This window comes from Emydura macquarii, unplaced genomic scaffold (genome assembly GCF_026122565.2).
Source record: "Emydura macquarii macquarii isolate MOO-44397 ecotype Brisbane River unplaced genomic scaffold, CSIRO-AGI_Emac_v2 contig_306, whole genome shotgun sequence".
In the NCBI taxonomy this organism is placed as follows: domain Eukaryota; kingdom Metazoa; phylum Chordata; order Testudines; family Chelidae; genus Emydura; species Emydura macquarii.
In genome coordinates this window covers 10,785,077-10,800,745 of record NW_027130443.1, presented here as the reverse complement: position 1 = coordinate 10,800,745, position 15,669 = coordinate 10,785,077, and the positions used below count along the sequence as shown (strand labels likewise).

Genomic DNA, 15,669 nt, shown 5'->3' with positions numbered 1-15,669 from the left:
GCCAGGGTCCATGCGTCGATTACACTCAAGGCAGTCATGCCAGAAGCAGGCTCTCTCTGAGCCCCGGGTCATTGAGTTTTGCACCCTCTCTCTGAGAATAGCCAGCACCAGCTGCTTCAGAGGAAGGTGGAAGAGCTTCCACAGGAACAACCTGGCCCAGGGGGTTAGGGTGCTAGACGTGCATCCTGGCGAGCCAGGTTCGTGTCCTTGCTCTGCTCCAGGCTCCTTTTGTGACCTTAGACAAGTCACTTAACTCCTCTGTGCCTGAGTTCCCCCTCTATAAAAGGGGATAACGGTTCCCATAATTCCCTACCTCACAGGCGGGGATGGGAGGCTAAATGTCATAAAGAGTGTGCGGTGCCCAGCTGCCAGGGTGATGGGAGCCACATACTTTCTTAAGTTAGAGCCTGACCCCGGGAAAAGTTTATTCCCAACCCCTCCGTTAAGCGAGTCCTTAATGATGGTCCCCAGCTTTCACTGGGGGGGGATTTGTAGGGAGATGGCTGGGTTTTCACTGGTCCTAGAAGAGTGCCTCTGAGAATAAGCCAGTTTGGAAAACCAGGCCAGTCTAGTCTTTATACAACAGAAGCAATTCCCTGGATTTGAGATATGTACCTTCACCCCCGTATCGGCTCTGCCACGATGGGTGAATTACACAACAAGTCCGTCAACAGGTGAGCCACTGGACAAGCACACAGGTGGGAGACCAGACATCCAAGGTGCTGCCAGTGATCCAGAAGGGGGCGCTCTCCTCCGCTGAGGCGCTCGGTGCTGTTGGAGCACGACATCTTTCATATGAAAAGCAGAGGTTCTGTTTCTGTGGGGGGTTAAAAGTCCCAGACCGTTTCTTAGCAGGAGTAGTGTAGCCCTGGTCTCTTTGGGGTAATCGCATTCTGCCTGCCTGCCTCTCCATTCAGAGTGTACCCCTTCACTTCCTGTCCCAAACTGCCAGGCAGCATTGCTCTGGGCTATACAAACAGCTGCTGCCTTCCAACCCCAGAGGTGGCTACATTACAGTGGTGGATGAAAGGCTCCCGGAGCTGCAAGTTCTTAGCAGCAGAGGGGCAGGCAGCTGGTCTCACGTCCACCCCACTATGTGCCCGAGGAGACGAAGTGCATCTCGGTATTAGCGTTGGCGTTGCCCACGTTGGCGCTGCCCACCTTCTGCTTGAAGATGAAGGGGAAGACCTTCTTGAAGGCTTTCCTGAAGTTGGCCCCCATGAAGGCGTAGACGATAGGATTGACGGAGGAGTTGGCGTAGGACATGCAGTGGGCCCAGATCTTCACCTTGTAGATGTAGTAGTTGCGCTGGAAGCTGGGGCTGAAGGCCTGCAAGAGGATGAGGAATTGCACAGGCCCCCAGCAGATGGTGAAGAGCACCACGATGACGGTCACCATGCGGGAGATCTTGGCCCGCGTGGCCTCCGAGCGCTCAGCCAGCTGCTGCACCTTGCGACCCAGAGAGACAAGGCGCATGCGTTAACCCTTCACAGCTAGCAGGCTCTGCAGCGCAGGTGGGAGCTAAGCAATCATGCCAGCAGGTCAACATGTGCAAACAGGTACGCAGGTGCAGACATGCTAAGGGGTGGCATGTGTTTATAACACCATGCCCCTCAGCGGGTCATTGGTAATGGGGATTGCACCGGGGAACCTCGGGATAGGAGCACAGGAGCCTCTGCTGCCTGTGCTGAAAGAACAATGCAGTGGCAGCCTCAGCAACCACTAACTACAGCTCAGCCACTCGGGGGGCCGGGGGGGGGTGACAGTGCATCACATGGAGTGGGTCACACATGCAAGTAACAGTGGGTGCCTCTGCGTGCTTTCACGTGCAAACAGAGGGGTTGGTGCATGGGGGCAAACGGCAGCATTTATTCATGCATGCGGACACAGGTGCATATACATGCACATATCTGCAGACACCGGGCCAGGCACACGAGCGTCATCGTGCACGTGCTTTCGTATGCAGAGGCCAGGGAGAAATCTGGCCCTATGGCCAAGAGGTCCTGACCAGCATCAACTCCAGCTGGAGCCAGTGGAAGCTGCGGATGCTCATAGCATCTGGAGATCAGGTCTGATGTGGCTCTGCCTGTGCGCTTGCCCCCGACTGGGAGTTACCTGGTAGTTGTTATCGATGGGCTCCACAGTGGGATGCCCCATCTGGTAGAGCATGGCCATGTAGCAGACGCAGATGGTCAGCAAGGGCAGCAGGTAGACAGCCAGGAAGTTGTAGAGGATGAAGGCTTTCTCATGGGCGGCGGAGGGGAAGGACTCACTGCAGTAGGTCTGCGGCCCGAACCAGTAGCCCTCCGTCAACCTGTTGTACATCAGCACCGGGGTGGAGAAGACAAAGGAACCTGCCGCGGGGCAGCAAGCTCTGGAGTCAGAGACCCAACGCCAGGCTGGGCGCTTGCTCTGGTGGTCGGCAGGGGGCGAAGGGACCAAACTGAACCAGAACCGGGATCGCGGCCAGTGGGAGAGCAGGGTGTAGGAACAGAACTGACCCAGAACTGGGAAGGACCACAGGTAGCAGGGGGAGTGGGTTGGAGGCACAAAGGGAAGGGGCAGAACCAGGATATGAGGATCACAGGCACCCACGGCCCATTCTCCCAGGGTGAGGAAGGACCCCACCTGATGCCTGAGCTGAAGCTGCTGGCGGTATGTGTTACAGGTGTCCCCACCCCAGGTAGGGTGTGGCTTTGCAAAGCAGGCCCACGGATGGTTCTGGCCTGGTCCCTTTAAAAACTAAAGGGGCCCTTACACAGCAGGCTCTGTCCCCTCCTGCCCGCGTTCACCTCTCCATTCCCCTTCCTCCTCCGAGCGCTCAGGGGACAGCTGCTTCCCAGCCAGCTCATCTCTGCCCCCCCTGGCACCACTCCCCCCTCCAAGAGGGCCACGTTTCCCCAGTCCTCCCTGCCCATGCCGGCTCTACTCACAGATCCAGATGCCCAGGCTGACGGCGACGGCGACACGGGGGGTGCGCTGGCGCAGGGAGCGCAGGGGGAACACGGTCACGTACCAGCGGTCCACGCTCATGGCCGTCAGGGTGACGCAGGTGGCCTGCACGGAGACCTGCAATGGGAGGCAGAAGCGGAGAGGGGAGCCCATTGGAACGGAGTTGGCTGGGGGAACTTCACCGTGGGCACGCACCAAGCGGCTCACAGCAGCTGAGTATCTGGCCCTCTATGTCTGGAAATCCCTTCCGGTGTTGGAAATGCAAGCTATCACTCTAGGAGCCGGAGGATTCCTGGTCTTGCTTGCAGGCTGGAAGTATGCCATCTGAGAGGAGCGGTCTGGCTGAAAAACACCAGCCTAAATCAAGGTGGGGTAATTTACATAAGAACATCAGAGCTGCCCTGCTGGGTAAAACCAATGGTCCACCTCGCCCAGTATCCTGTCTCTGACAGTAGCAATGGCAAAAGCTTCAGGGAGAGTGTACACAACAGGGCAATTCTGCAGCGATCCACCCTGTCTTCCACGCTCAGCTGCTGGCAGTCAGAGGTTTAGGGTCACCCCAAGCATGGGGTTGCATTCCTGACCACGTTAGCTATTAGTCATTGACGGCCCTATCCTCCATGAACTTATCTAGCCCTTATCTGAACCCTTTTATGCTTTTGGTCCTCACAACATCTCATGACACTGAGTTCCCCAGGCTGACGGTGCGTTGTGTGAAGAAGTTACTCACTTACGTTTGTTTTAAACCTGCTGCCTATTCATTTCATTGGGTGACCCCTGCTTTTTGTATTGGGTGAAAGGGTAAATAACACTTCTCTAGCCACTTTTCCCACACCAGTCACGATTTTATAGACCCCTCTCATATCCCCCCTTCATCATCTCTTTCCTAAGATGCACAACCCTAATCTTTTTAGCCGTATGGAAGCCGTTCCATACCCTTGCTCATATTTGTTTCTCCTCTCTGAACTTTTTCTAATTCCACTATATCCTTTCTGAAATGGGGTGAGCAGAACTAGACAAAGTATTCAAGATGTGGGCATCCCATGGATTTATAAAGTGGCATTATTGTATTGTCTGCCTTATTTTCTATCCCTTTTCGAGTAGTTCCTAATATTCTGTTAGCCCTTTTGACGGCTGCCGTGCACTGAGCTGAAATGTTCAGAGAACTATCCATGATGACTCCGAGATCCCTTTCCTGAGCTGGGCCTCGCTGCCTTACAGAGCCGCCTGCTTTGTCTCTCTCTGGTTTTGGTCACTGTGTGTTCATTGTTCTGACAACTCAGAGTAAAAGTCACGTGATGCTGCAACCTTCCAGCAAGAGCACGTTTTTTATCTAACCTCTCGCTTTGTATCCCGTGCACACAGGCTGCATGCATGTATGGCTTGCACCTCTGTGAAGCCTGGGTGCGTGCCCTCCTGTGCAATTGCTTGAGAAATGTATATGGGAGGCGCCCAGGTGCAAGGAGAGAGCAAAGCTCATCCTGTTGCTCTCCACGCTCTCTCTCCTTTGCAGACTAAAAACCTCTAGCGGCCCCAGCTCCGCCAACGGTAGTGAGTGAAGCCCCAGGCTGACGCTTCACCTGTTGGATGTAATTGACAAACTTGCACATGAACTCTCCGAAAATCCAGCCGGGAAGGGGATACAGCATGGCAGTGAACGGCACGCAGCATACCAGGAAGATGATATCCGTGGCGGCAAGGTTGGCTGTCAAAAGAAAAAGGAAGGATAATGCAGTGATTAGGACACTAGTCTAGGACTTTGGAGGCCTGGTTCAAATCCTACCTCGGCCACAGGCTCCCTGGGCCACCGTGGGCAAGTCACTTAGTAGCTCCGTGCCTCAGTTTCCCCCCTGTGTGATATTGGGGACAATAGCTCTGCCCTGCCTCTTAGGGGTGTGGTGAGGCTAAATCCACTAAAGATGGTGAGGTGCTTAGATACCACAGAGCAATTAAAAAGGCGAACAAGCTGGCCGTTGCTGCTTCAGTTCTTGTCACCCCCCTGCCGTTCTGGCAACGGATCTGAAACCACGGCTTTGCTGCTGGAAAATGGACTTGTCCAGAACAACTGACCCTCTTTCTATGTATGCCCCAGGCTCTGTTTGATTTCCTCTTCTCTTCACCCCAGGTAAAGGGCCTTTGGTGTCAATGTCCACTGCAGCCAGTACTGCATGGTTCCACTTGGAGTGGCCCGGTCCAGGGAGGAGAGCACCAGACTGGAAGCCTTTTATATTTCCACCCATCTGTTAGTTGCTTTCCTCCCGCCACATAGAGATTCACAGGGGCTGAGCCTCGGCTGATGTGAATTGCCATTGCTCCAGTGAAGTCAATGGAGCTGGGTCCCTTTGCACCAGCTGAGGATCTGCAAGGGACCATTGTGACCACCTAGTCTAAGCTCCTGCAGAACACAAGCCAGAGAGCTTCACCTGAAGGATTCCTCCATCAAGTTTACAACCCCCATCTTCCAGCTCCTGGGTCTGTGGGTTAAACCAGCTTAGATTCCCTCTCAGATTCCACTACACCCAAAGGGCCAAGGTCAGAGGAGATATGTAAGGGGAGACTGGGGGGTTTAAGGGCCAGCTGGCTGTACAAGAGAGGAAGGGTTTCCTTTGCACTGGCATGAATCTGGATTAACTCCATTGGCTTCAGGGGTGTTACTCCAGGTTTACACCAGTGTGAGAGAAGAATTAGGCTCTTAGGCAAACTACATACACATTGATGGGCTGGAAGAAGGTGTCAGCTACACCCATCCCAACAGCCTCTCAACTGGCTCAGACTTACCCCCAGATCCGGCCCTGGAAGCTTGGACTTGGCCCGTTACAGAGAACGGCCCAACCCGTGTACTGTGATCAAGCCCCAGCCTGGGGGCTGGGAGCCCGGCCTTTGGAGAGGAGCCCTATCCCTGACAGAGCAGAGCCTTGACACTGGCTAAGGGGAAATAATTGCTCCATCGGAGCGGACGTTTGAGCCTGGAGGGTGCTGAGTGCGTCCCAGATGCTGCTTGGCTCCTTGCTGGATTTGGGCCATATGCAAAGAGGACCTGGAGTGAGATTTGCAAGGTGTGCGGGGTTGGGGGGAGGGGGAGGTTCTAGTAACATCAGAGGCAGCACGGTCTAGTGCTTCGAGCAGGGGGCTAAGAGCCAGGAACCACAAAGACCTAATCTCAGCTCTGACACTTGGCTTGCTGTGCAGCCTGGAACAAGTCACCACACCCCTCTTGTGCCTCAGTTTCCTCATCTGTAGAAAAGGGGTCACGTTTACCTCCTTCCTCGAGCTGGGAAGAGGCAAGTCCAGATTCATGCTTGGGCAGCCCTTTGGCGAAGCAGAGTGCTTGTGACATCCTACTTCTCACCGGAGCCGAGCAGAGAGGGGTGTTGAAGGAGATACAGAATTTCAGCCCGTTAGCTATCTGCTCCCTGGCTCTCCTTTTCGGTCCCTTCCCCAGTCAGGGACTGTGTTTCCCTCTCCTCCTCTGTGCTATTTCTTTGCAGGTTGCATTATCCACTGCATGCTATGTACCTGTGGGAGCTTAGCGCAGCTTCTTGGCTCTTGCCTTTGGCAATTTCATGGGTAAATGACTGAGAATGAAAGGGCTTTGGCACCTGGAAAACCTCAGAGGGAATAATAGAATAATAGCCTTGTAATGCACAACTGATCTATTATATACTCACGCACTCAGTAGAATCCACTCGCTGAGCCTCCTGAATGATGACATACCTCTTTCCCTTTGATCCATGCCAGCGAAAGGATTCAGCATTCCAGTGATTCCAGACAATGGGACATGGGAGTCTATTACATTGCACACAGGCATGGCAGACCAAAGCCTTTCACCTGTGTAGCAGCTGCCTCTGGGGTAGAGCAGGGCAGCTATTCATTCTTCACAGAAGTAGTAGGAGGGCAAATTTTGGCTAAGGACACTAGGGAAAACCCTCCCTATTCTTATGGACCCGGAGGTCTTTAATGTTCACAGAGGACAGATAAGACATAGTTTCATAAAGTGTCCTCTCAGGGCTTATGAATAGGAACGACCAGATCTGAACAAAGGCCCATCTAGCCCCATATCCTGTCTCTGAGAGTAGCCAGAGGAACAGCTGCTTCAGAGGAAGATGCAAGAAGCCCCACAGGAATAATCTGTCTGGGGGGAACACTTCTTCCTGACCCCTGTCAGTTAGAGCTAGTTTGTGCCCTGAAGCATGAAGGTGATATTCAATTTAGCTATCACAGAAAGGTGAAGGGCTGGGCTGATGCAGCTGGGATTTGAACCTGCATTGTCAGGAAGTGTCAGGATTTCAAACCTGCTGCTTAACCCTGGCCTTCACCTCAGTCCAGTTAAATGGCTCACCTCGCCTCGATTACAAACCTACTCGTGGCAGTGAACTGGTGTGGGCTGCTGTTCACTGGTATCAGTGTCCCACTTTTGTGGTCTTACTGCTGACTCCAGGTGGCTTCTCTGATTTGAGAATGATAGTGAAAGGCGTCACACTAACAGTAACCCTTTTGCTGCTGACCCTGTCATGATTTCAGCCTGGTTTTGTGAAGCAGGGCCCCTTGGCTATTCAGAGGGGATGTCGCAAGCAGTGCTTTGGGGCTATGTTCTGCATCACGGGAAGCAGCAAGGGGGAAATGGTCAATATAGGTCTGTATGGCCTTGGTCCTCAGCTGGTATAAAACAGCGTAGCTCCATTGCCTTCAATTTGACACCAGGCACCGGCCCTCTCTGTTTAATGCATTGCATTGTGCTTATTTTTTAAAGCAATCAAGGTACCGCAAGTCACTATCCCCCAGGGCCAGGGTTTCCTCAGAGTCCTGGGACAGTTGCTCTCCTGGCTCATTTTGGGGTCTGCTGGGATGTCCTGGTTAACCCCGGTGCTGCTGGGCTGCGGCAGCATTCTGGGAAGCGGTGGTGGATTGACAATGCTTCAGTAAGGGATGGGGAAGCTATGTGGGGAAGTCCTGAAGGTTTGCTTTGCTCAGGCAGACCTGACCTGCTGAGGGAGGTGGGCCATGAAGCCACCGTGAGAATGCATTGTGGAGCCGGTGGATCTTTTATCCAGCCACCTCCGAATGCCTGACCAGGGCTTCAGAATGGCCAAAGATGAGATCCACCCCCGCACCCAAACGCCGGGGCTGGCAGTGAGCCCTGTACGCCAGGAACAGCTTTCGTCAGGCGAAGACATTCGTGCAATTTAAGCCCTTTTCAGTACAACCGAGTGTCACTTACTTCATCGTCCTATCCCAGGTGCCTGGCCCTACTAGCACTGAAACCTTTGTGAGGGCCTGATTCAGCCCTGCCTGGCGCTTTGTCTGGTGACTGACACCACAAAACAGTCCCACCAACGAAAGTGGAGAACTGGGAGCGGAGAGCATCTCGCGTCCCCTTTGCAGGGGTAGAAATGACGGCACCTGCGGATCAGGCCCCTGTTGACGATATTGTGCAGGATCAGGTCCCTCCGTAGTTTAGTGGAAGAAGATGCTCTCAGTAACCTGGGTTACTGCACACGGAACAGCAAATTCTCACAATGAGCCGCTCCAAGCCCAGCCAGGATATTAATTGTAAAAGCAGCTGACGCAAGGATGGGGAAGGAGGGGACGGCATAGGCAGGTTTTAGACCTGAATGTTCTTTTATTGGGCAACACGTGAGATTTCACAAAAGGGACCAAGAAACTAGATGCAAAGCAACGAAGAACAGGCACGTGCCTGTCACTGCTGCCCACAGCTCGGAGGAGCGGAGATTGCTGGGGTGAAGGCGGAGGTGGGTCCTGGGGGCAGAGGAGCCAGGACACAGGTTTGGATGCTATATTCCCCTTCTGGGCTGTAAGAGATATGGGTCTTCCCTTGGGCATGTTCCCAGCCTCCTTCCTAGTGCTCTCACAGTACCCCAATGGCCTCTTCACCTGCCTAGGAAATGGCCCTGCAGTTTCCTCTGGCTAGGCAGAATTTTTTATTGTAGCCAGCAGTCACTTCCAGGTCCAGGGCGGAGGAAAACCCCAGTCATGCTCACTGATCATAGTGGGATCTTTAGCTGGGGACATTCAGTGAGTCCCTGACAGCAGGAGGGGGTGTGTGTGTTTCTGTCCTAGGAATCCGCACCCCTGGGCTCACAAAGGCGGAGTTACCAAGGGGGCAGGAGCAGCTCCGCTGGCCCTCTGCATTGCCTTGTGACAGCAGGCGCATTCCAGTTTCGTTCTCTTTGGGCCGTGCCCAGCCCCAGTGGGGCCCTGGCCCATGCCTGGGCTCCTGGGGGTTACGGTAATACAAATGGTTAATACTAACAGCAGCCTCCCGAAGGAGGGGTGGGGGTACATCAAGCAGGAAAGGGGGAGAAGGAAAGGCAGGTAGGAGGGTGTGAAATGAAGGGGTTCAGGGACCCCATCCTTTCCTCTCACTGCGTATTCCCATGGCATGAGAGGGATCAAGGGCAGCTGTCCCCCACCCATACACCCCGCCATACACCCCAGCGGGGATGCCTGAGGGACCCAGCTGCAAAAAAGAATCAGGTGGGGGAACAGCTGCATCCAGAACAGCTGGGGCCGTGTCCGGCAGAGGCTCTCCCTGCCCAGGGCACAGCCTGGGGTGTCCAGGGACTCGGCCACTCTGTCTATGCAGGGCCACCCTTCGCGGGTCCGGGGGCTAGTCGCCCAGCCCTATCCAGCCGATCTGATTCATGGGCCGGGTGGAAGGAGCGGGGTGCGAGGGGCTGGCCGGGGACCTGCTGCCCCACAACGAACACCGGGCCCTGGCCCCCCGCCCAGAACAGAGCAGCCAGCGAAAGCCCCCCCAGGACGCAGAGCGAGGTGTGTGAAGCGTGAAGTGTGAGGAACTGCCCGGGCCACCGAGCGCCCGCTTTCCCAGCCCCGCCGTGCCCGGCGCGCAGCTCCCCAGTGCGCCCTGCCCAGCCTCGGGGCGCCCCACGCCCAGCCCCACCCCGGGGCGCCCCGGGGCCGGACTCACCGATGTAGAAGTTGGTGGCCGTCCTCATCTGCTTGTGCTTGCTGATCACGTAGATGACCAGGGCGTTGCCCGCCAGCCCCACCGCCATCAGCACGGCGAAGAAGAGGGGCACCAGCCAGGCGTCCACCAGGCGCGGGGGGCTCGGCGGCGCCGAGCTGTTGGCGCAGGCGGGGGGCAGGAGCCTCCCGGCGCAGGCGGAGCGGTTCTGGAGCAGGAGCGAGTCGTTGAACGGCTGGGCGCCGGCCGATGCGCCCTGCATGGTGCCCGCGTCCCCGGGGCGCAGAGCGCACGGGGCAGGGGCGGGGAAAGGGGGCCCGGAGCGCACGGGGCAGGGGCGGGGAAAGGGGGCCCGGAGCGTACGGGGCAGGGGCGTGGAAAGGGGGCCCGGAGCGCACGGGGCAGGGGTGTGGGAAGGGGGCCCGGAGCGCACGGGGCAGGGGCGGGGAAAGGGGGCCCGGAGCGCACGGGGCAGGGGCGGGGAAAGGGGGCCCGGAGCGCACGGGGCAGGGGTGTGGGAAGGGGGCGCCGCTGGCCGAGGCGAGGCTCAGCCGAGCAAGGAGCCGCAGGCCGGGCTCTCGAACCGGGCCAGCGATTGCCAGGGGGGCGGCTCCAAGCGGGCCGGGAAGTTTGGCACCGGCCGGGAGCGGGCTGGGGAGGCAGCGCTCGCTCCCCGGGGAAGGGTCTCCCCCGCCTCCTCTGGCGGGCGCGGAGCAGAAGCAGCTTAGCGGGGGACTGGACGGGGACCCAGGAGTCCGACGGCTGAACTAGGAGGGCGCAAGCCGCAAAGGGAGAGGCCGGCGGCTGCAAAGCCTGGTCCCGGCACCAGGACGCCGGTTCCCCCCTGCCCCGGCTCCCTGCCCTGCTCCGGTTCCAGAGCCGTTCTGCTTTCCCGCTGACCGCTCTCCGGCTCTCTTGTAGTTGAGCGGCAGCCCCCCTTAGGGGAGGCGCCGCTGAAGAGCGGGTGTTTTGCTGCCAGAGCCAAGCTCAGGCTGGCCGTGAGACGTAACGCCCAGCGGCCCCAGGCGTTATTCTCTCTGCCGCCGGATGCCACTTGGAGATGTCCCACCGCGCGGTTAAAGAAATGAAAAGTGGCTTAGAACAAATCAGAAGTGGTTTCCTTCGATGCCCGGTCCGCGGGAGCGATGGGAGAAGTGTGTACTGGGGGTTGGAGCAGGCAGGACTTCAGAAGGACTGGGGGGTTGTTTCCCTCCACGCCCTGGGGCATATCTCTCAGCTTCTCAGTGCCCTGGCTCCCCCAAGAATAAAGCCAGGGGGAGAATAATCTTTAGGGACCATAGGTGAACATTAATGAATCAGGTGCTTTAAAATGAAAGAGGCTGGGAAAATGTAAGGTGTTCTTGAGGCCCAGTTATCTCCTCTCAGCTCAGGGGATCTGTTGGGGAAACATCTTAGCACCAGGGCCTTGTACACTGGATAAACAGAAGATGTGTCCAAACTTTCTTAAATGACCCCCGTTACCATAGGATGAGAACTTCTGCGCTCAGGGCGGAAGGATTCTTCCATTGACCGAATTACCGCCTCTCAGAGAGGTGGAATTTAAACATTTTATTGAAGTTAATGTTTAAAAAGTTATGGTACAGAGTTGAAGCAAAGTAGTTACTGAACATCCAGACATAGTGTACAGATTATCGGGGGGGTACAGAGATCAGTTGGGAATCGGGGAGTACAACCAGAGGATAATCTGCAGTATCCTGGATGGGGGGGGGGGTGATAGTTTTGACAGTTAGGGATACAAGGGATCGATAATGAGGGAACATCACTTGGTGTGGGGCTTACAGGGGATGTAGTTAAGGGGGGTGGATAGGTCTGTACTAGTGGGTTGTCCCTCATCGAATTGGTTAATCTCTCCCATCACTGTAGCAAGTGTCTAAGCTACAGCTGCGGCGCTTCAGCTGTGCTGCTTGTAGTACATATATACCCTAATGCAGGGGTGGCCAACCAGTCAGAGAGGAAGAAAAACTATACATACAGCAAAGAGCCACATTTACCTTACCCTTGTCAATTGCTTGTCAATTGCATTTTTCCCTCTCTCTTGCCCTCCCCCGAATACAATGCCAGCGCAAAGAATGCATGCAAAGAGCCGTGGATTGGCCCCCCCTGCCCTAATGACTTGCTGAAGGTCAGGCAGGCAGTCTGTGGCTATGGATCAGTAACTAGTTAAAGGAAAGGAAACAAAGGGTTACCAAGGGATCTCACAAAACTGGGAGACTGGGTGAGAAAGTGGCAGATGAAATGCAATGTTGATAAATACAAAGTAAGGCACACTGGAAAACATAATCCCGACTACATGCAAAATGATGGGGTCTAAAGTAGCGGTTGCCACTCAAGAAAGAGAGCATGAGTCATTGTGGATAGTGTCTGAAAACAACTGCAGCAAGAGTCAAAAAAGCAAACAGAATGTTAGAAACCTTCCCAGAACAAAGAACCAGGGGTCTCCCAATGAAATTAACAGGCAGCAGGTTTAAAACAAACACAAGGAAGTATTTCATCACACACCGCACAGCCAACCTGTGGAACTCATTGCTAGGGGATGTGGTGAAGGCCAAAAGTATCGCTGGGTTCTAAACAGAATTAGAAAAGTTCATAGAGGATAGGCCCATCAATGGCTATTAGCCAAGATGGTCAGGGATACAACCCCATGCTCTGGGTGTAACCTCTGACTGCCAGAATCTGGGACTGGATATCAGGGGATGGATCACTTGATAATTGCCCTGTTCTGTTCATTCCTTCTGAAACATCTCGCACTGGCTAAAGACAGGACTCTGGGCTAGATAAACCATTGGTTCTACCCAGTATGGCCATTCTTACATAGAAAAGACTTGAACTAGGAGCTGCTAATGCATGAGCTTCTGTGCTTTATTATTTAGACAGGGCATTGCATAATGCATGGAAGACGGGTCCCTTGATCATTTGCGTTACCTATATGTTGGTATGGTGCAGTGGCTGTGTTTAAAAACTTTCCATGACGGCATTCAACATGCTACGGCCCTGTGTGCCCCTACTGACATGAATGGCAAAGCCCCATTGATCTCAGTGGAAGCAGGATTGGGTGCTAAAGGGGCTTACTCTGGGGAAAGATAGTTTTATGGCTGAGTCGTGAATCTGAGCATTAGGAGATCTGGGTAATTCCTGGCTTTGTCAGAGAATCACTGTGAGCTGGGGCAAATGACGTCATTCCATTTCTGCTCTGTATTTATTCGAGGGAAGCTGTGAGGAGCCATTTATTAATGGATAAACTTCTCCCCAGTGTGGTTTAAGTGGTGCATGAGTCTTGGACTGATCCTCTGCATGGGAGTGAATTTCACTTTCCTGGTTGCAAAGCCCTTGGAAATCCTTAACTGCAAAGAGCCAGAGAAAGTGTTATTATTATACATGCCAAGTTTTTATTGTCACGCTGGAACAGACAGGTAGTTCTGACAGTCCAATGTCCTTCTCCCTGTAGAGCCTGAGAAAGGTATCCCCTAAAGTATGCATCTAATTGCACAATGCTGCACCATGAATGGAGACTGCACTTATGAAACCATGCGCTGATCAGTTTATATCCTGAAGCATGAAGATTGAGAGCCTATATCATTTTTATCTTACCGCATGCAATCACAGTTGTTGGTCTCATCCACATAGATTTCTGATCCTTTTTTTTTATTACTGCTGCCTCAGAAATGTCAGGTGGCAGATAGTTCCAAAGGCTAATTCTATCTAGCATTAAAAAAAAAGAAGAAGATTTCAGCTTGTAGGATCCAGGAATGGCTAGCACTTTAAAAGCAAGCTGCAAAATAGCTGAAATCTTGTGATGCGGCAGAGAGAACTCAGGGTTAACTGCCTCCAGCATTAACAAAGTAAAAAGGTGTTGCATCTTGCAGGATCCTGGAGCAGCTGTCAGCCTGCTACTAGCCCTAGCACTTTAAAACAGAGCGTGCTGGTTGGTTATTGCAGAATGGCCAAATCAGCAAGGGTGCGGGGGAGCAGGAGGAGGGGAGACAAACTTTGCACAGAAGCTGATGAAATGTCAGAAAGCCAGCACCAAACTCATTTATTATCCAGTGGGAGATGAGCCCCCCTACAGGCCTGGAGCAATCTGAAGTTGCCAGAACAGCGCTGGAGGTGGGTGATTTTAGTGCAGCTGCTGAAGACTTTCAGATGTAAGGCGTACGCAGACAAAATGTACATAGATGGGGGCACATGCTCTGGTGCTGATGAAACATGGGGCTGGCGGGGCCAGGAGAGAGTGTGAAGAGGAGATGGGGGAAGAGAGTCAAAGCAGCAGAACAGCGGAAATTAAGGCGAGACAGGAGCTTTGTGTGGGCTGAATAAGAAAGGCGGAGAGTATGAAATGTCTATCTCAGTCAGGACTATGGACACCTTGTTCTGCTTCACCTGTGCATGCCAGCTAGAACTGAGCAATGGACAGGGCTGCTTCTAGGAGGATGCTGGGCACCCACTGAACATGGTGCCCATTAGGGACTGGGGGTGATAACCTCCACCCCCAAGGTTTAGGCACTTGCTCAAAATTCCACAGGCCCCAGAGCCGGGGGGAGGCAGGAGGGCATGGCTGGAGCACTTTTAAGCAGTGGTCCTGTATTAAATCAGTACGGCTGCTGCTGGAGCTGTCTGGAGCATCGCTCTGGCTGCGTGGTGGCAACATCCAGAGGGGCGGCCAGGCCAAATTTCAGCAAATGACGTTGTGACCTGCTGCAGATCAAATCCTGCAACGCTGCTCAAATCTGGCCTGGCCGCTGCTCTGTCTGGACAGTGGGGTGGCCGGGCCAAATGGTGCTGTGACCTGGCCCACAGGGAATCCGTTTCAGTGTGGCAGGGTGCAGGGGAGAGCTCAGCTCTTGGTGGCATGGGCTCATGCACTGTAGGAGTAAGAGAGAAGGGAGGCCTGAGGCCCCTGCGGGAGGAGGGGGGGCTGAGCGGGGACCGGAGTGGGGTCCCTGCTGTGGGGGGGTGGAGACCAGTGTTTCCTCCCCCGCCACTCCCCAAGAAATACCTGAATTGGTGCCACTGCTACTGAAATCAATGGGCACTCTTGGGAGGTGCTCAGCACCCTGCAGGATCTGGCCTGTGACAGAGGGCTGGGCAGCAACCCTTTAATCAGTCCTCTGTTGCGCCAGCCCCAAATTGAGAGAGGTAAATTGGAGCTGGCTAGGGACACCTGCACCTGATTGGTGCAGGGGAAACAGCTGTCCACCTAATTAACCCGGGGTTATTAAACAGGCCCAGGTGAAGAAAGCAGGAAAAAGGAGAAGGACAAAGACAAGGGGCTCTGCCTACCTGGCCGCAGACGCTCCTGAGGCAGCTAGCCATGCTGTATGTGATGAGAGGGTGGTGGGATTGTATGCTGTAAATAAACTGCACTGGATCGCTAAACAAGAGGGGCTCGGAGTTATTCTTGACAAAGAGGGTGGCCGAAGCGGAGGGGTGGGGATGGAGGGCGGCGCACCCTTGCATCTGCAGGAGTCTCCCCCCCCTCCCTGGGCTCTGAAGTACAGGGATTGAAGGGGGAGTCATGGGTTTGTGTAGCATCTCCCTGTGTTAACATTGGCCTATGAGACCGTGGCACTGCCTTGGCTTTAGCCTTTGAGCCTGTGGAGGGGACACAAGTCTCATTGCCTTGCACGTGGGCATTGCACTAGAGACACGGCATCACGAGCAGGCTCCTCGTGCAGCCGGAAAGACACATGTTGCTAGCTGAGGTCTACAAGTGCCATAGGGCAGCACATTTCCCTTCAGAATTGTCATCTGCT

The 15,669-nt window shown here is 54.6% G+C and overlaps 1 protein-coding gene and 1 long non-coding RNA gene across 2 annotated transcripts; one reads left to right on the top strand and one right to left on the bottom strand.

Moving 5' to 3' along the window:
- Positions 1-1,092: 1,092 nt before the first annotated feature.
- Positions 1,093-10,160, bottom strand: KISS1R (KISS1 receptor). The gene is made up of 5 exons (XM_067554754.1): positions 9,902-10,160; positions 4,533-4,657; positions 2,934-3,069; positions 2,116-2,354; positions 1,093-1,449 (listed from the first exon to the last, which is right to left on the bottom strand). Exons 1-5 carry the CDS (start codon positions 10,158-10,160, stop codon positions 1,093-1,095), a joined length of 1,116 nt encoding a protein of 371 aa, XP_067410855.1.
- Positions 10,161-13,881: 3,721 nt separating this feature from the next.
- LOC137157483 (uncharacterized) lies at positions 13,882-15,415 on the top strand. The gene is made up of 2 exons (XR_010921128.1): positions 13,882-14,023; positions 15,140-15,415. It is a non-coding gene; the product is annotated as an uncharacterized lncRNA (long non-coding RNA).
- The last annotated feature ends 254 nt before the right edge of the window (positions 15,416-15,669 follow it).